The sequence below is a fragment of the Gadus chalcogrammus genome, chromosome 10 (assembly GCF_026213295.1).
Source record: "Gadus chalcogrammus isolate NIFS_2021 chromosome 10, NIFS_Gcha_1.0, whole genome shotgun sequence".
NCBI classification, from domain to species: Eukaryota; Metazoa; Chordata; class Actinopteri; order Gadiformes; family Gadidae; genus Gadus; species Gadus chalcogrammus.
Genome location: NC_079421.1, coordinates 20,154,552 through 20,174,439, shown reverse-complemented (window position 1 = coordinate 20,174,439; position 19,888 = coordinate 20,154,552). Strand labels below are relative to the sequence as shown.

The 19,888-nt window shown below is 43.9% G+C and overlaps 1 protein-coding gene across 1 annotated transcript; it reads right to left on the bottom strand.

The window, feature by feature from the left end:
• Positions 1-824: 824 nt before the first annotated feature.
• On the bottom strand, positions 825-18,648 carry ccdc69 (coiled-coil domain containing 69). Its single transcript, XM_056600464.1, has 9 exons — positions 18,013-18,648; positions 12,732-12,792; positions 10,115-10,296; positions 8,536-8,623; positions 7,936-8,009; positions 7,152-7,253; positions 6,768-6,887; positions 6,214-6,311; positions 825-3,774 (listed from the first exon to the last, which is right to left on the bottom strand). Exons 1-9 carry the CDS (start codon positions 18,031-18,033, stop codon positions 3,609-3,611), a joined length of 912 nt encoding a protein of 303 aa, XP_056456439.1. The 5' UTR covers positions 18,034-18,648; the 3' UTR covers positions 825-3,608.
• Between the last annotated feature and the right edge of the window lie 1,240 nt (positions 18,649-19,888).

The following is a 19,888-nucleotide window of genomic DNA, read 5'->3' as shown; positions in this document are numbered from 1 at the left end:
ATGTGTGCATTTCTATTATTTCCCTTATGTTTATTTTCATGACAACCAATAAAAAACGACAGTGTTACCCCTTATGTTTTTTTTATGATGGCCGATAAAAAATGACAGAGTTACCCCTTATGTTTTTTTTCATGACAACCAATAAAAAACGACAGTGTTACCCCTTATGTTTTTTTTATGACGACCAATAAAAAACAACAGTGTTACCCCTTATGTTTTTTTTCATGACGACCAAAGAAAAACAACGGTGTTACCCCCTATGTTTTATTTGATAAATATCGACAGTGTTACCCCTTATGTTTATTTCATGACGGCCGATAAAAAACGACAGTTACCCCTTATGTTTTTTTTCATGACGACCAATGAAAAAAGACAGTGTTACCCCTTATGTATTTTTTCACGACGACCAAAGAAAAACAACAGTGTTACCCCTTATGTTTTTTTTCATGACGACCAATAAAAAACAACAGTGTTACCCCTTATGGTTTTTTTCATGACGACCAAGGAAAAACGACAGTGTCACCCCTTATGTTTTAATTGATAAAAACGACATTGTTACCCCCTATGTTTTAATTGATAAATATCAACAGTGTTACCCCTTATGTTTTTTTCATGACGACCGATAAAAAACGACAATGTTACCCCTTATGTTTCATTTGATAAAAACGACAGTGTTACCCCTTATGTTTATTTCATGACGGCCGATAAAAAACGACAGAGTTACCCCTTATGTTTTTTTTCATGACGAGTCGACCAATGAAAAAAGACAGTGTTACCCCTTATGTTTTTTTTCATGACGACCAATAAAAAACCACAGTGTTACCCCTTGGGCCGATTGCTCTGTCAGTTAGCATTGCGCTAGTTGTGCTGCGCTTTAAAACCGTATTCCTTAAAACTGAGGTTTCGGAGTTTAACACGCAGCTGCGCACGAGGTTGAACGTCATTGCTGTGTAACGACTCGTACAGGATCAGTTGATTCCTAGCTGACTCGGTTTAAACTGCTTGGAAACCGGAAGTACTCTGATTTCTGGTATACCCCAGAGCAGATGCAGTCTTAACTTCATGGTGGATGCATTTTGTGCTATAATTACCAACAAAAACTTAATGGGAATGTAAAATGCACTTTAATATAATAAAAACGCTAATAATGTTGACATTTATTATGAAATAGTCTAGGCTACTTTTTTTGGAAATCTGAGTCTGGAATCTGCCCTCACCTACGTCAATCAATTACTTGTCATTGTTTTCTCTTGGTGTGTGTATGCAAACGTGATTACTTAATTAGTTACCTAATATGCCTATGTGAGTAATTAGGATAATGTCACGCCTTTCAATTCTCGGAGAAGGAGAGTTAGGACCATTTTAGTTAAGCATTGACCTTTTTATGCTTCGTTGAATGGTACGATCCTCTGTGCGTTCATTTTTTTTTTTTACATACAAATAATCTGTTCTTTGTAGAGTTTTAGTTGGGCACTTTAAGCAACTCCTATATTGTAGCCTGTATTGGACTGAAGGCCTACCTGGTGTAATAAGTGTAAATGTATCATACCTATTATTCATAAAACTAATTATGTGTGTGTGTTGGTTATGATGGAGCCTTGTTTCATCCTGCAAACTGGTTTAGTCTCCTCTAAAACCACGTCAGTAACTTGCGAGATTAGACTAACACGCACAAAATACGCCCTCTAGTGTCTGATGTGAATTTCTCTGAAGACACAGCAATTGAGATCAAGGTAAAACGCAGCTGCAGGTTAAACCACAAGTACATATGACACAGCAATGGAGTTTAAGACGTCACGTGACTTCTTGCGTCACCGACGAGTTTAAACCCGTGTTCAACTCTAAAAAGAGGCTAAACTAGCGACGCTTTCTCCCCAGATACTTACCCTGACTACATATCAAATATACTTACAATCTCAAACATTGCACTCAAACATTATATGTAAATGTGAGCCTTTCTGTCCATTCACCTATCAATGATTTGCTTTAACCATAGATGGAGAAAATGTAGCAAATTTCAACCTAACTTTTAAAATGATCAGAAGAAAAAAAAATACTGCAAAACTAATTTGTTACAACTGAAGCAGTGGTGGGTTCCTGTCCGTTTCTGTTGGATGTATTTACACTGTCTTCAACAATGGTCGTTCATTCCTAAAAATAGGCATCTTCTTGCTGAACCTGTTCTATATGGCAGTTGAAAACACACACATGCAACTGTGGCAAATGCGATGTCAAAATCAAATTAAAAGTTTTATTTTGTTTTGTATTTTCAGAGACAAGGACATTTCAAAATGTTACAACAAGTAGAAATCTCTTTTGCACATGACGTGACTGAAATACTGGTAAAAGTGCTAGTGCATGAGGAGAGTAAATGCTAAAACACAGGCAGACGTGGGCTTGTTTGCAACCACAATTTCCTTCTGGATTAATAAAGTATTTATGTCACAAAAAGAAAAAAATAACTGTCCTGATCTGAAATGGTACAATAGGAAACGGTTTACATTCACAGCTTCTCTCTTTTGTAAAACATTTTCACTTGACACAAAGTAATGCAGTTGCAAAACACCTGACTATGCGACTGAGTATGCAGAACATGGGCACACGCAGGTCAATTGTTATGTCCTTCTTAACAGACACAATAACGGACAAAATAAAACACCATAGGATTAAACCTTACAAAAATAGGCTCAACAAAACACATTTGGCATCATCCTGTTGCTCAACGACTTGGAACTCCCGGTGGTCTCTGGTTTGAATCGGTCGGGCCACATCTGTCCCTGTTAGGTTGTCCCGTGTTCACAGATCGCGCGCGCTGAACCACAACAGGCCTGTAATCCCCCCCAACAACGGCGTACCCCCTCATGTATCAAGGCACCGTTTACCAGGCCAAGTTTGGAATACTTAAAAGGCTGAAAATTTGACCTAGTAACCCTAGAAAGACCACCGTTGAACTCTCCATCTGTCAAGACAGCGTTGCATTGAGTACTTCTCCATGAGAGCGTGGATTGGAAGAGCACGGACTGCAGCAGTATAAACAAAGGCCTTGTGTGGCGTAACGTAGAAGGACTGCCGGGAAACAGAAGGCCGCTCGAACCGGTCCTTCAACGACGTCTGTGACAGCATAACACTGCCAAAGAACGGAAGACTCAAAGTCATTTTTGCGATTTTTGACAGTGATATGAGGCCATAAACATCGGACATTAAAATAACCGTCCACTGTGTTTTCAATCCACTGAGAAATTCCAGAGAGTTAAAAGGCCTCAGTAGACCCCCAGCGTACTCCTAGTGGACTGTGGCTCAACCACGGTTGTGAAACGGTTCGCCGATCGCTCCCCGGAAGTCCTCCAAACACTATCTGTGTCGACTCAGGGAGTGTCTAAGGAAGAAGGGACTGTAGCAGTAAAGGTTTCCGTACACCGGCGCCCCTGGAGACATGGTACCCAGGGGGGTTGTGGGTGGGGGGGGGGAAGAAGGGAGCGGCACCATGGCTGGAGACGGTCGGTAGGTTCCAGAAGGTTCTGCAGAAGTTTTGTCTCCGGAGTATGGCTGGGACTCCAGGGGGCGGTGTTTCCCCGGCCTCATTTCCAGGAGGGGCTTCCCGTTCACGTTCAGGGCGCCACCTCGGCCAGCATGACGGGCAGGTGCATGCTGGGACAGGTGTCTCGGTGGCGCAGCCGGAACACCAGCTGTTCCTTCTCCTGAGACAGCTTTTGGTTGACCCCCGTCTGCCTCTCCAGCGCCCCCTTCAGCTCATTCTGCTCCTTCGACAGTTGCCTGGGCGAGGCAGGAGAAGAACGACACACATTGGTCAGGTTTGAAGCATCGCAGTCAGATAAACCCTAACCCAAACTGAGGAAACTGAGACTCTAGGACGTAAAATCAGCCCACGCTTACGTTCAAGGTCCCATGGCATGAAAATGTCACTTCATGAGGTTTTAACATTAATATGAGTTCCCCTAGCCTGCCTTTGGCCCCCAGGTAGCTAGAAATAGCAGTGGTGCTTTGGCAGCGGGGCTGCGGCGGTAGACAATCGCGGTCAACAATCCCTTTCTCCTCCATGTCGCGGTTCAGTCTACTTCAGATTGATGTGGAAGTGGAAGAACCAGAGACGTTGGAGAACAGACGCAGTGGTTTGAGATTCTTCATATTTCGTCTGGAGGCGCACACAGCTTTTGGCCGTGATAGTATATATTATAATGATATAGATATCTTTGTATAATATGATATTATTTAGATATAGAGCTCCAGGACTCCCGCCGGAGCATCCAGAATGTTCTAGAATATTGACAGAACACGGCCAAAGGCTGTGTGTGCCTCGTCATTGGGATACATCCACTGTAAACAGAGCGCATGGTACCGTGGCCGCGAGCTGCTCAGGGCCACATCCCCAGCCTCCTCCTTGACCCTCCACTAAAAAACGGCACATTTGTGGAAAGCTCATTGTGGGACTGGCTCGTAGCGGCTGTAATTCTGCACCAAGGCTGAATTTGTCTTCAAGTACTGTATTAGGGGCCCACTAACAGCTATTTAAAAGCATTCATAAAGTAGCATGCCATGGGATCTTTAACATTCTGCCAGTTATTTGTACTTCTCATTGTGTATTTTGTCTATAGGTGTATTTAAATGTTACACTTTTGCACTGTTTACATTGTTTTTAATCATAACTACCCTCCTGTAGTTCTGCTTTGACAACCACATTTCTCATCTGGGGATAATAAAAGATAATTATAATAGTAAACACTGCCGCCTAGTGGCCTTTATGAAACCATGCAGTATCTGAAGTCCCACTCTGGATTTCAATCCTTTTAAATCTGAAGAACTCACACACATCTGTTGCTTATAACATAATTCATATTCTTGATGTTTTATGAAAGTATTCAACTTTCAGAAAAAATAAAATGTAACACTCCAGTAGGGGGCAGCAGTGAGCTATGTAAGGATGTCAGATTAATGCTTTCAGGCCTGGGAGAGATGGCAGTATCTAAAGCTTACTCAGTTAGCTAGTAATTGGAGTGGACAATTAAGGAAATAACAAAGCTATGAGATAACGTCAACTTGGAGGGATTGCGACCCAAATAATTGGCACGGCAAGATAAACTTTAAGTGGGCATCAGAATTTTTCCCCAAATTCAAATTGAAGTCTAAGAAAATGCCAAAAGAATATCAGAAATATATAACACTACTTGCTGGTTCTTTCACATTTACCATCGTAATATGAATCACTGTTTTGAAGCAACAGGCCTGCTGAGCTGAAAATGTGATTAGTCAGGTTGGCCTTAAACTGGAACAACACACTGTCGTAAGCACCATCATGCAGCATGCACTTATGAATACAAATCAGTCCTCATATTCATTAAACATGCCTTTAGGTTAGCATGAAAAGAAAAGCTAGCGATAATTAGCTTTCATCAATTGGATTATAATAATAAAATTAAACCGGTTAGGTTATTTATGAAACTACTTTGGTTTGCTGTTCAAAACATGACCCGAGGTCATGTAATGACCGGTGGGTTTCTACGCCCTAAACCCCACAACCATCAGAGCCATCATAATATTTATATTCCGCACGGCACCCATAATCCCAGAGACATCTCGTTAGCATACAGAATGATGTTCTCTAATGTAGTTTCCAGTTGCAGTTCTCCAAGCTACATAGCAAGACTATGCCATAAGACTATGCCATTATCTTTGATAATGTTTTGTCTTTGGTAGCCATGAACCCTGTTATATTGTAACCTGGTAACCAACATTTCTGCCGGTACGAGGTACAGCGACCAATCACAACCCGTTATCTAATATGAGCTGAGGTAAGTACGATGACGTGCAGAGGAGCACAGTAGTGCCATTTCCTAACAGCAACAATCAAGGCTGCCGCTGTTGATTTTGCTATCAAGACGCTATTTAACAATCTGGACAGTATATTTCCATTAAAAGAATGACCAACGACTGAACTTAAAGCTTTTGTTGAGAAGAAAGATGTATTTTTTTTGTTGCTTAGTGCTACGTCGCCCGATTCATTGTTATGATTGGTAACCATATCCAATTGCGTCCTGAGGCATTTTGGTCTGAGCGCGTTGGTGACGTCCCTTTGAAGTACCACGTTCCAGACCAATTGCAGTTTACAATCCATATTTCAATTAAATTTGCATGGTCTCAGCTTATCGCTCTTCTGTACTATGGTGTGGTCCCCAGTGTGGCCGGGCCGGTACATACTGGATGAGGCTCTGGTAGTTGTCCATTCGGACGCGCAGATCCTCGTTCTGCTGCAGGGCGTGGATGATCTGCTCCTCCAGCGACAGGTTCTTCTCTGCCTGTAGGAACACATGTACACACCCCCAGTTACACCAGGTTGGTACGGTCCACCTAGGGGAGGTGACCGTGGAGTTGGATCTATCCAGCATACATCTGGGCAGACACTCCCACGGTTATAGTTATTCTAGGGTCAGTTTTCTTTTGGTGACTTTTCAACATCAAACCTGTTGGTAAAATAGGGTTCCTTTGACAAAATAACTCATATTATGGAAGATTGAACATCTGATAGACAAATAAGTTGTAAATAACCCATATCCATGGGTGAATCCATGTAAGTAATTCCTGAAGTGAACACACACACACACACACACACACACACACACACACACACACACACACACACACACACACACACACACACACACACACACACACACACACACACACACACACACACACACACACACACACACACACACACACACACACACACACACACATTCCAGTGATCCTACCAAAGTCTGCAGCTGGTAAAGCTTCTTGCACTGCTCCTCTACACGCTCACTCTTCATCTCGATGACAAAGAGGAGGGACTCCTGCTCCGACTCCCAGAATGCCCCTGGGCTGCCATGGGCCTAATGGGGAGAGAAAGAAGAAACTACTGAGTTTATAGGAGGTAGAAAGAGATAGAGAGACATATAGATAGATAGTGGTAGAAAGTCATAAATAGAGGGTGAATAATGATGGTTACTTAAAAAAAACCATAACAGATTTATCAGTGGGTACCACATATTATATACATTTTGAAAGATTTAACAGGATGTCTATATCAGAAGCCTAACGTGATAATACCCTTACACATAAGGTGTGGGGAGGGGTGAACAGACAGGGAGGGTTACCTGTATATTGCGCAGTAGGTCCTTCTTAAAGGTGGACGCCTGGACCCTCTTCTTCAGCTGGTTGTACACCTGGAGGTCTGCCGTCAGCGTCTCCACCTGGCCCTGCAGTCAGCACCACGCACACATGGAACCAGAGATACTCCCGGGGAACAGCATTGACTCTAGCCAGGGGCTTTCCAGAGACAACCCCAGCATTGCTTAAACTGACAATGTGTAAGAATGCCTGATAAATGTATATTATATACATATACTCTTTAAAGTAATAATCTCTTAGTGAATATTTTTCTGAATGTTGGGTCCGAATGGTTTGACGAATCGGCCCAACAATTTTGGTATTTTTTCCCAGCTTGAGCTGCTTAAATAACAAATAAAAACAGACCTGATCAAACGAAAGATAAGGAAAAAAGTTGTATTGATCTTTACAGATCAAATTCCTTTCCACAATATTGTCAGAGGCTTCAATGACCGTCCGAGTGAGCTGTCCCAATGGCTCAAGCGCCCTCGCTCAATACTGGACCATTTACAACATTTATTGTATACATATTTTCAAAACTGGTTGTCAGTGGTATCATTCACTGGAAAGATCGTAAGAGGCTACCAGTCAGTCAGTCCCAGTCACCAAGCAGCGGTTGTTTGGCCAGAGGGTGGAGAACACCAGCCTTCAAGATTGCAGATTTAAATTTTTCAGAAAAGTAAATGCAAGCAAGCGACGGAGGCGCGACTCGTACACAGCGCCACTTTAATACGCGGTGCAGGAGCCGCCAGGGAGGATCAACCGACTTACCTTCAGGAGGGTCTCTGCTGCCTGGAAGCTCTCTGTGAGGTCGTTCTGCTCCTGCTGCTGCTGCCTCTGCAGCTCTGCAGGAACAACACACAGTGAGCATGTGCACACACACACACACACACACACACACACACACACACACACACACACACACACACACACACACACACACACACACACACACACACACACACACACACACACACACACACACACACACATGCTACTTCATCTATAGCAGGGTATTTAGAGAAACAAATGTTTTCTGGCGCATAATGTGACGCTTGAAAACCTAAAACCCAGTTGACACGACAACACATAACCGGTGTTATCCGAAATCTCCACTTTGGCCAGAGTTTTTTTAGAATTAATCCTTTTCTGTGATAAAAACTGTGTTTTCATGTAAATGAGATGCCAGACCGTGTCGAAATATCTGCGTTTTCCCTTTGTGTAAACGGGGCCTAATTCTTTTCCCACAAAAACACATCCAGCCTTTAAAGGGTAAAGGAGGAGTTGCCGCCTGGAAGCAGATTCTCTTCGGAGACCAGAGTTCATCTTCAAGGTCCTTCACCGCGGGGAGCTCCAGGGAACGTTCTTTACCTTCCACCGCCCTCTCGTGCTCCTCCGTCCGCCGCTTGCTCCTCTGATCGTGGACAGCGCTCAGGTCGGCGGTGGTTTCTGTGCAGACCTGACGGGGAGAGAAAGGGTTCGTGGGTCAGCTTTACAGTACAATCAACCCCCCCCCCTCAGCCACCCTCCTCAAATCAAGCCATCTGTCCCTGACCTCGATTGGGGTTCAACCCGTCGATGTTCCCCCAGTGTTTCACAACTTTCATAAAAAAGAGCAATGTTGTGGCTCGTCACCCCGAGAGCGGTTGCAAACAAACAGGTTCCACGCCCGGATGAGATCTCCCCACAAGACGGGTTGCCATGACGCAGAAGAACCGCAAACAAACATTGATCTCAGATTCCCCCCGAAGGACGGAGTCTTATGTACTCTGGTGAAGACTAGCCTGATTGCATAAATCCCGTTTGCCCGCGGTCTGCCCTCGTATGGTCTCGACAAACACAAGCCCTGTCCTCTCCCCTCAACTGAGCTGCTATTCAGGGAGCAGCTCCTAGATCCACGCGATGGATTAAAAACACAACAAAACAGGGTCTCATCTGACGGTCATGGCCATAAACAGCACAACAGGCTGGGTTTACCAGAACACTTCACCAAGCATTAGAAGCAACCGGACCAGTCAGGCCTCAGAACCAAATAAGAGACTTCAGATGGGAGGATGTCATTTGTTGTTGTAGGACATCTCAACCTAGAATTGCATCTTTATAGATGAGCTAGCTAGTGGAAGTATAGAGCATGCACATTTTTAAACCAGGAGGACGGGCAATGTTTCACCCAATTTCTAGCCCCCCCATCAGGTCACTTTGGGGCTATGAGGCTACTGCTGCACAGCATCATCGATGTATTCTACACAAGGTTTAGGGGCCGCGCGCGCACACGCACACACACACACACACACACACACACACACACACACACACACACACACACGTAATGGAAAAGCGTGAGTCGTTTATTACTTTTAACAGCTGCAGAAGGCCTGACGTCATGCCCAGCAGAGACGTACTCTCTGGTCAGCCTGTTGAACCGCAAAGGACACGAAGAGGCACGTCCGGGGACTCGAAGCAAACCCCTTCGTCTCCCATGAGCGGCTGGGAGGGTTACGGGGCGTCGGTATGGGGCGCGGGTCATGTGACATGGAAGGCCTTTACTGCACAGCTTTCTCATTTGATATTACCACTACATGCCGTACCCATGGTGAGGACTGGTAAATGCAGTCCTTTTAGGATTAGCTAATGCAACTACTAACCGCTGGTGCTCACTTCATGTGTGCCCAACCAATGTGTGCCCAACCAATGCACACTCAGTGTCTTTCATGCGCTTTATTTCATAATTCATGAGAATAGATTGCTGTAAAAATGATGATTTCATGCTATGAGTTGCTTAAAAGTAAAAAAAATAAAAAAAGGAAAAACTTGAACTTGAGAACATATGGTCCGGTCCCGCACACTCTCTCCCCTCTTCTCTCCCTCCCTCCCTCTTTCTCCCTCCCGCTGTCTCTCCCCCATCTCCCCCGCCGTCAACTCCCCATCTGACCCCTCACTCCCTCCTCACCTTTTCCGTGAAGTTCTGGATGATCGCGAACAGCTCATCGTGGGAGTGGTCTTTGAGGAGCTCCGCCCTCTCCTGCGCCCCATTGGCTGAGAGCACTTGCTTCAGAATCCTCAGCTGCCACTCGAAGCGCTCCAGCTGCTTCTGGACACACACGTCGTCCGCGTTGTCCGACGCGACCTTACCTGTTATCAAGGACGAGACCACAGTCAGACCCTTAACACAAACACATATATGGGCCAATACTTTCAATATTACACAGACCTAGTTAGTTTCGAGGTCAAAAGAGTGCCGTTGTAGATATACAAAGGGTCATGCGACTTTATGCCATTAAAGCTGAAACTGCTTTGACTATCGGCGACTGATACAGTATATTATTTATTATAGTAACTTTTTCCTAAAAGATAATTTTACTGATTTTAGGACTGTACAAATAGATTTTCTCTCCTGATTACATGGGCCTCAGAACCAACAGAACACTTATTTTTAGCCACCCCAAACACAACGGCAATAAAGAGGCTGAAACATCATCTTTTATTCTTGTATTTCCTTGTTATCTTCCCCTTTCTCTCCCTTCACTTCCTCATTAACAATTTACCGATGCTCCACTGAAAACACCCAACGGTGAACGTCTGCAGTACACAACACACAGCCGACAAGAAGACACACGTTTCCTGCTGAGAGCTTACCATTAAACCTTTCTACCAACCTCAGGGTCTCTTTATGTAGTGTTGACACTCACACACACACACACAAAACACGTACACACACACACACACGCACACCCACAAACAGTCACACACTCTCTCTCTCTCTGTGTGTTGGGCTGATCTTGCACCACAGTGTTTGCACACAAAAACGACAACCAAATTTGAAGCAAGTTTGATATAGGGCTTTTGCATGATCTATGAGGCAAATTTGAATGGGTTTGTGACTTGGTCTGTCTGTCTCTGTGTGTGTTAGTGTGTGTGTGTGTACGTGAGAGAGATGACATCCCAATCCAGTTGGGAAAACCGTCTCAAATCCAGGGGCCTCAATGATATGATACTTCTGAGGCACTCATTTACTGATACGAATCCAGGTTACCAAGATGCAGCGCAAAACATTCTCAGATTACCAGGGAGGCATTTTGGCGCTGGTGTATCCTGACGTTTGAATTCTGTCTCTCCTTCACTTTCTCCGGCCGACCAGAGGACGTGCCGCTAGAGCAGGGCAGCAGCTGTAGCCGCCAGCGGACATTTATAGACGGGGGGGGGGGGGGGGGGGGAGGGAATAAATGACCTCCAGGAGGCTCGCTAACGTACAGCAGCAGAACGCCTGTCAGCGGGTCAGCTGCACCCAGCCTCACGCTGTAGACACTCTCAGGCCGAAGGGTCCCACCGCGTACCCCTAGGTACAGAGCGATGGAACGAGCAAGGGTGATGTCATGTCCTGGTCTTGACTGATGTCATTGGTACGAGCGATGTTACACACTCGTTTCCGCTGGGGTCATTGGTACAAGTGATGTCATATCCTATTTTCGACAGATGTCGGTTTTAAGAGAGCAGCTTGGTGAAACAATGAAATATATTCTTAAAAATACTACTTGTTTTTCAGTTTCAATGGTTGTGCCATCGCAAAAACAGTTTAAATGTGGAAACTGTGTTCCTGTAATCCTGGCTCATTCTTCAAGGCGCTTTCACTGTGCAAAGTACACACACTGCACACTGTCTTTCTGCAGCCACATACCAGGAACCCCCTAGACACCGATAGGCCCAAGCCCGGGGCTACCGTACAGCGCCTCAATATAATCATCTAATGAACACCTTTAATCAGTGACCCCCCTTCCCACCCAAGTCTTTTAGTCATGCAGAGGTTTTCTCAGGCTGGGCAGGACATGACACATTGAGATAATGATGTCATCTCTTCTCAAGGTGGGGCCAGGCCTGAAGAGAAAAGAGGAAGTGAAAGACTACAGCGCGAGCCTTGAGGTACGTTCCCATAGAGCTCTCAGAGGCCGCTATAAATCAACTCAACTTGGACAGATTGGAGACATGTTTAACCCGCTCTCTCACACACACACACACACACACACACACACACACACACACACACACACACACACACACACACACACACACACACACACACACACACACACACACACACACACACACACACACACACACACACACACCAACTAGGTGAATCACACAGATAATTGGGGGCTGTGCTCACCATTCACAGGATGACGTTTAAACCGTACACGTTCATAAATGGGAGGAAGCAGTTTAATGGTATGTTGTCACATGACTGAGTAATATGACTGCAGCAGATGTGCAACGCAAGTTAAACGATAAGTTAAATAGATACAACTATCTTGCTCAAGAATGCCTACAGGTGGACTGTTGACATTGGGGGATCGAACCCAGAACCGTAGGGAGCTGAATAACCATTTAACCATCCTGGCCCCGTCTACCTAATTGTTATTGCTGAATCATCATATGTGCCATGGAGAAACCTAAATATAAAAGATTGCTAAAAACAATAATAAAAAATAATAAAAAAAACTTCAGCCACAATACTCAAATATATGTAATGTACACGTAAAATACACACACACATACATATCTCTACGTACCACTAACTCCATCGTTGTATTTCTTTCCCTCCTTATGGCTCTTCTTGCTTCGGCTTTTCTTCTGATGGGAGGAAAGGGGAACGATGAATAGAGGAAGACGCATTTCAATAATAATAAAAGCTCCATGAATAAGGGTGAATTGGATACCAGCTGTACGGTCCAATACTATGCTCTAGCAGCTGGTTTCATCTAAATACATTTTAAGAATCATTTCAATCATTTAATCTCCTTTAAATTAGCAGGTCTTGTTAAAGCTCCAGGATGCAACAGGTAGTGGACGTTGTTGGTTCTATTCCCCGTGTTAGCACAAGAGGAAAGATATCGGACAGAGAGGGTCGGGGCTATAGGTTAGATAACATGGATGTTACAATGGCTTTTGAATGCATTTCCCATACATCAGAATGGGTACAAGAGTGTAGGTAAGAAGTCTTTGGTACAGGCCTGGCCGTCCACTGGTCAATTGGAACAGTGAGGAGATTATAAATCTGTTGACAGTTACAGGACACTGATCAGCCAGGCTCTCTCCCTCTTCCCCCCTCTATCTCCCGCCGATTAGTCCTGACATTCCTAGGACGAAGCCAGTTGTGTTACGTAACTCAGCGGGTACTGGATTCTTTCAAAAGGACTGGTGTGTGCGTACACACACACACACACACACACACACACACACACACACACACACACACACACACACACACACACACACACACACACACACACACACACACTCTTTATTTAAACCATCTTTCTTTATTTAAACACAGCGTGACTGACACAATAAATACTAGGGCAACGCAATAAATACTGAAGACAACGCAGGCATGAGTGGAACATGTGACGGCCGTTGTGTTCCAGGACATGTGTTCAGAACACGGAAACCTAACTGGAAGAAACAGAGGGTCTGTTTTCATTATCTCTCCCCCTTAGTTCTCATTATCCTCCCCTCTCCTCCACCTAGTTGTTTGTTTTCCCCCTCCCTCTGTGCCTAGTTTTCATAACCTCCCTCGCTCTCTCTCTGGTTATCATTATCATTCCTCTCCCCCCTAGTTTGCATTATCCCCAACCCATCGCTCTACCCCCAGTGTTATAGTATCAGACCCTCTCGCCCTCCTCTCACTTTCAATCTCTCTCTAATTTTTGTGTCATCCTTTTTAAGACGTTTTTTTTAATTGTCTCTCTTACTAGTCTTCCATACTCTCTGCCCTCTCACCCCGGTTCTTCATTCTCTCCGAGATCCTGTGTCTTATCTAGTCACAAGGGTAATCAAAGCGGACCATCTACTAGAAGTGCTTCTCTATGTCGAGCAAACAATGGGTTATCCCTACAGTCAGGTGTATGTCAGTGTTGGTCTTATTCCGTTTGCCGTTAGAAAGGTCTCTCACCCAACAGGCTGACACAAAGGCACTTTTCTAAACATTAAACATTTCTTTCAATTTAATCCCTGTGAGAAATAAGAAAATCCTTTTACAACGCCAGGTTTCGCAAGACCTTTTATAATAATCGAAATACAATTCCATTGCTTTTGTCCACTATGACAACATTATTGATCGTACAGAAACCCAAGTCTTGAGGCCTGAAGCCTCGTACCGTATTGACAGGCGTGAACATGTTTGTAACATTTGTGAACAAACACACAAGCTCAACTTCCCCATCGAATGTGTCCCTACCACAAAACGTTTGAAGTGTGACAGATAACATTTAACATCCTGCACAAACAAGGGCTGAGAACGTGTTTGACTGTAGGCTCCCAACGTCTTCACCTTTTACCAAGACCCAAAATGCCTTAAGTGTATATCAGTAATTATGCTCAACTTACGCCACACCAGTCGGAGAAGCCCCTTCCCCAGCCACTAAGATGAACTATGGTTGGCAAACTGAGCGACCGCTACTCCATTCAACACATGCCATCCATTGAGGAGCGGAAATTAATCACATAAAAGGACTGAGGTTCACTTCTAACTCGAGAAGCAGATTTGGGAGACATCTCATTAACTCAGGCCACGTAACCCAAACTTCATGGGCGAAAATGTTTCCTCAACCAGACCATTCATGATGGTAGAGAGACACAAGCTAGCGAATCCAAAACAATAGTTACAACAAAACAAAAAAATAATACAAAAAATAAAAACAGAGCAGTGGTCGTGTCAGTTTATTATGCCATTGTGAAGGATCACAGAGACGGTAAAGGATTAAAAGCATGAGCATTAAGATGTCCTAAGGGGCGCAATGGCCTTATAATAATCAAGGCCTTGGACAGGGGAGAATACTAGAACTACTTGTAGGACCCAGTTCTTGTGCGGTTCCTGTTGCCTTGGAGACACGTTCACAAAGATCTAGAACATTGCGGCCACTGTCCCGGAATTATAATTGAATTCATTCCCCAACGAGTTGAACATTGGTAAAAAAAAGAAGAAGAATTTGCCTCACTGGTTTAGTTCAAACTGGTTGATGCAACAACCAAAGAGACGAATTGATCTGAGTCAACATGAACCTACTAGGCTGGCAGACGTGATGATGGCAACTGATAGCGCGAGATGAAGTGATTACAGGGAACCACACAGAGGAAGTTTGCTTAACTGTGTGGCCAGACTGTTAGCCGAATGGCTCCGATATAAACCTTGTTTAATGTTAACCCATCGGCCATATTGATTAGTTTGGTGGGTCAACCTTTGTGTATCTTACGGGACACCATGACAAATGCATTCATTTTAGTTCTGCATTCCAGTTCCCCTCCCCCCTCCTGTGTAGCATTTAATATGCATTCAGATCGAGTTGTCATGGTTTCCCCAAGGATACTAGTAGGTTCCCCCCTACCAAACTAACCAATATTGCCGCAAGATGAATAAGATCCATTACAGCGAGCCCCAACGAGGATTACTGGCTCCAATATTAGAACGAGTCCCAACAGTTCTCCCACCTCCACTTTAAAATGAACCCCAATGAGATCGATTTTCTGCTGGGGAACGACATCATCCGAGCTACACCAGACCTCAACTCCCCCTCCCCAACCGACTCCGCCCTAAGAAGGGTGTGCCGAATACAAGCTTCTAGTGCACGGCTGTGTAAAACCTTAAACCCCCATAAAACACAAAATAGATGGAGCGTGAGAAAAACTGAAAGGCTAAAACGTATATTTGTCATTGAATGGCAATTGGAGAAGAAAGCTGTGTCGCCATAAATACGTAGGCCTCTCATACGTTTACTTCTTTTCTGGGACTTTTTTCTGTTGTTGTTTGGGGCCCCGGCGTGTCTGTCTCTAGTGTCTACCCTGGGTCACGTCTCCTGTTGGCCCTCCAGGTTAACACTTGTCCAGTTGTCTGAGTTGGGGACCCCAGCCCTGCCAGCCAACAGCTGGTTTGGTGATCAACACTACGAGTTAACTGCCTGGCTTCTCTCTGTCCCACTATGAATTCAAGTTTCAAAATTTGATTTCCTTTATTGGCATGACAAAAACACAAGACTATTGCAAGAGCATACCAAAGACATTACAACAACTTGAACAACATTTTTTATTGAGTTAAATTAAATTAATGTCTCCCACTCTGCATTTCCCTCAGTCTGTTCGTGTGCGTCTGTCTCATCTGTCCAGCAGGCTGTGTCTTCTAAGGAACCAGATCCACCCCAGATGCCTTCTACATCGACAGTTGAATAATTCTGTGTTTTATTGTTCCTGTAGAGAAACCACTACACATGAGGGTTTTTCCTCCTAGAGCGCACAGCAGATTCTCCCTTTGATGCCATTGATTTCCATTGGCGTCTAAAACACGTTAGCAAACATGTTACCATAACTTGTCGGTCCCAGACGAATGAGTTGCTGCCATGTACCAGACTACACCGCTTTCTCAAAATCTGTGTAACCTTCAGGGCAAAGCAGCGTGGAAGTAAGCTACTAGGAGTCTTTTTAACCATCCATCTCTCAAGTTGTTTTTCGGAAATAAGTGTATTAAAGATCATTAATTTAAGATAGGCGATATCTTCAATTAACTGCAAGATTGATTGAAGATTGAATGTTTGGCAGGCAAATGTTTTTTTTAAGCCTGACTGCTACATTTAACACTATAAAACATATACTTTCTAAATTGTATTTGTTTGCATGTGTTTTCATAAAACATTAAACGGTCATGAAGATTCCAAGGTATATACCTAGTGGTGTGCAAAAAAGCTACGCAGTCATGGGTTCAAATTCCTATTCTTATTTTTATATGAACTAGGCCTACTACTACTGTCGTTTACCCTACAACTCTGAGGGTCAATAAGAGATCAATATTTTACACAATATATAAACACTTGATTAACGGCCTACAGTTCAACACAATATGCTTTAATACATTACAATTTTGGTCGGTAATTACAATAGTATGACTACATGGGTTTGTCATATTGCGCAACAAGCCCTCAGATACAGAGCAGGCTTGGTTGGCACATGTAGATAATGATGGACTTGAACCAAATCAATTTGGTTTCAGGACACTAGGCGATTGTTTGCCTCTTCATTGAAGAGATAGAAACAAAGGGCAATCTGCTAGACACTAATTTCCAAAGCTTTCTCTGGAAAAATATAATATTTACATGATTCAACAGTATTGACCATTCCCTGAACGACTTGCATAAATTGGGTGAAAAGGGAACTGGCGTTTTTGGAAATAATTACGAATGAGAGAGTTCTTATGTTTTACTGTTCAAGGATGGTACACTTTTAATAGTATGTGATGAAGGAACAAGCTTAAGTAGTGACAAGCAGCAATTTAGAAAAATAGATATTCCTCTTGACTGAACTACACAGTTCTCACAATATATATTCTGTTATGATCTTCTTGTTAAAAACAACCATCGGCCACTTTAACCCTCGCCGTGATCCGACCCGGGGTCATAGAACTCCCACTTTCAAACTCAGTGAATGACACATACGATTAAATCAATGTACCTGGGATTATTGTATACTGTGAAGAGGATGCACGATTGAAACCAGATGTTGAGGTAGGGGAGGCTCAAGTAACTTTTTTTTACCTAATCCATTTATTTGGACAACTCGTGATGGAGAAGGTACGCCCAACATAGTCACAAATCAAAGGATCACATGATGGTACAAAAACAAACGCACAAATTGCATTTTACGCACGTTTGTGGCCATGCCTCGACTCGACAAAGGCAGGCGGCTAAAAGAAAACAATCTCGTCGCTTTCTAATTAACTTCCTTCATCTGCACCCCAAAACGCGTGAGACTTCAAAACAACAGTAGGCTACTGCCGAACCGAAAAACGAGACATGTTCACATACATACCTTGCTAGGGGCACAACCCATTCCTAGTCCTTCTTAGTAGTCTTGCCTTCAAACTTTTCTTCTCATTGACAACTTTCAAACAGCGTCTATCTCGTCTCAACTGCACCGGCAGAAACCTATCTTGGCCGCGCCACTCCGCGGAACAGATGGGAGGGGCTTGGATAGTCCAAACACTGATTCTCTTGAGGGGGTCTAGATCTACAATTTACACTTGATTCGATCACGGATGGTGCTCATGGGTGTATCCGTCTCGCTTTTAGATGGAGATCTGTGCAGTTGCACGCCTATTGTTTAAAGCGCGCGCGCGTAGACGCGGACATGCACGAGTAGCAGGATTTACTGTTTGCCGTAATGGCCAGAGACGTTGCGCCAAAAACATTTGGTCCTTGCCCATTAGTTATGCCATTTCAATTGCCCTACAAAACGTCTGATGCGTGAACAATGAACTACGTTCCCCTTCACTGTCTTTGAGTGTCTAGAAAAGCGCTAGGCCTATATAAATTCAATCCATCATTATTATTGTCACGTTTGTGCGTGTGTGTGAATGTCATTGGCACATTTCCAATGCATGTATCAAATGTTTTTGACAATTTGACAAAACAAATTATAGATATTTTATATTATTTTTATGTCGAACTAAAATAACTTCAATAATATTTAGATATCTATTTATTTCATCTTAATCTTCTAGTAGGTTTAATTCAATTAAAATGAGACCCAAAACGAACCAGCAAATGCAACAACATCAAAGTCAGTTGAATCTATGAATTAGACATAGAGTAGGGCTCTGTTAATTGGTTCCTGGTCTTCCAGGTCTGGGCGGGTGCGTAGTGTGCACATTCTCCCAGCAGAGCAGACTGGGGCCCTGCCCCGAGAGAGCCGCCTGGCCTCCTGCATACTCCACATACCTCCACCCCAGCAGGAGAAGAGACATCTCAGCCCGGCGCCACAGAAGCCCAAATATTTCTCTTGTTTAAAGAATAACTAATCAGGTTGAGGGGTGGAACGTTATCACTAATAAGGCTAAGGCCTGGGTAATACTGTCAACACCTGGGGGCATTGAAATTTTTCTCTTGATGATTATATAGATGTTCCATTTGTTACCGCTTAAGATTATGGCGGAGGAAAGACCTCTGAAGGGCTCACAGCAGGCCGCTTGTGCTCACCTCAGCACTGTGTGAAGACAAGCGGAGCACATCAAGGACAAGACCAATAAACAACCTTTTCCTTTTTGTTGAATACTTTCTATTGCACAACTCTTATTGTTCATTTAATATTTATTCTAAGAGAATCAAATGCCTTTATAAGTTTCCACCTATAAACAATAAAAACATTTTTTTTATACTTTCTCAAAATATTTTACGTTGTTTTTGTATTTATTTAATGAAGACCTACATGCAGCGCAGCATCTAGTTTACAGTTATCAGCACAAGGTTGGCAGCGTTCCTTGGGTCCCCAGTCACTCGCACCTGTAGTCAGCCGTGTATCTCAGTGTGAGGTACACTGGACCTGTTAGACACCTTCACCTCCCTCTCCCCTTGTGTCTTACCCACTACCCCCATCCCCCCAAAGTGTGTCCGTCAGAGTTGGACAACAGGTATCCTACCCTAAAACAGAAAAACATATAAGTGCAGATTACATCACATTTTTACCCGGTGACATCATGGCGCAGTAGGCCACAGGTGCATGGGAGTCTGTGTTTGTGTGGTGGGGCACACTCCCTGTCGTCCACCGCCTCCCACCACACAGTAGACAAATAAAACAGTTTGGCTGCCGGAGAGAGCATGTGCGCGCGAGAGAGGTACACAGAGAGAAAGAGAGGAGATAAAAGAGATGCAGAGAGGGACATTGTGAAGCAAGCCTGCGGTTTGTGTGT

Bases quoted from the DNA above. Each gene is read 5' to 3' on its own strand.
- ccdc69 (XM_056600464.1), bottom strand. From the start codon at position 18,033: ATGGGTTGTGCCCCTAGCAAG. The intron at 7,254-7,935 runs GTAAGTCGGTTG...TGCTGACTGCAG, and splicing joins CAGCAGAGACCCTCCTGAAG to GGCCAGGTGGAGACGCTGAC. The intron at 6,888-7,151 runs GTAACCCTCCCT...TCTCCCCATTAG, and splicing joins ACCTACTGCGCAATATACAG to GCCCATGGCAGCCCAGGGGC.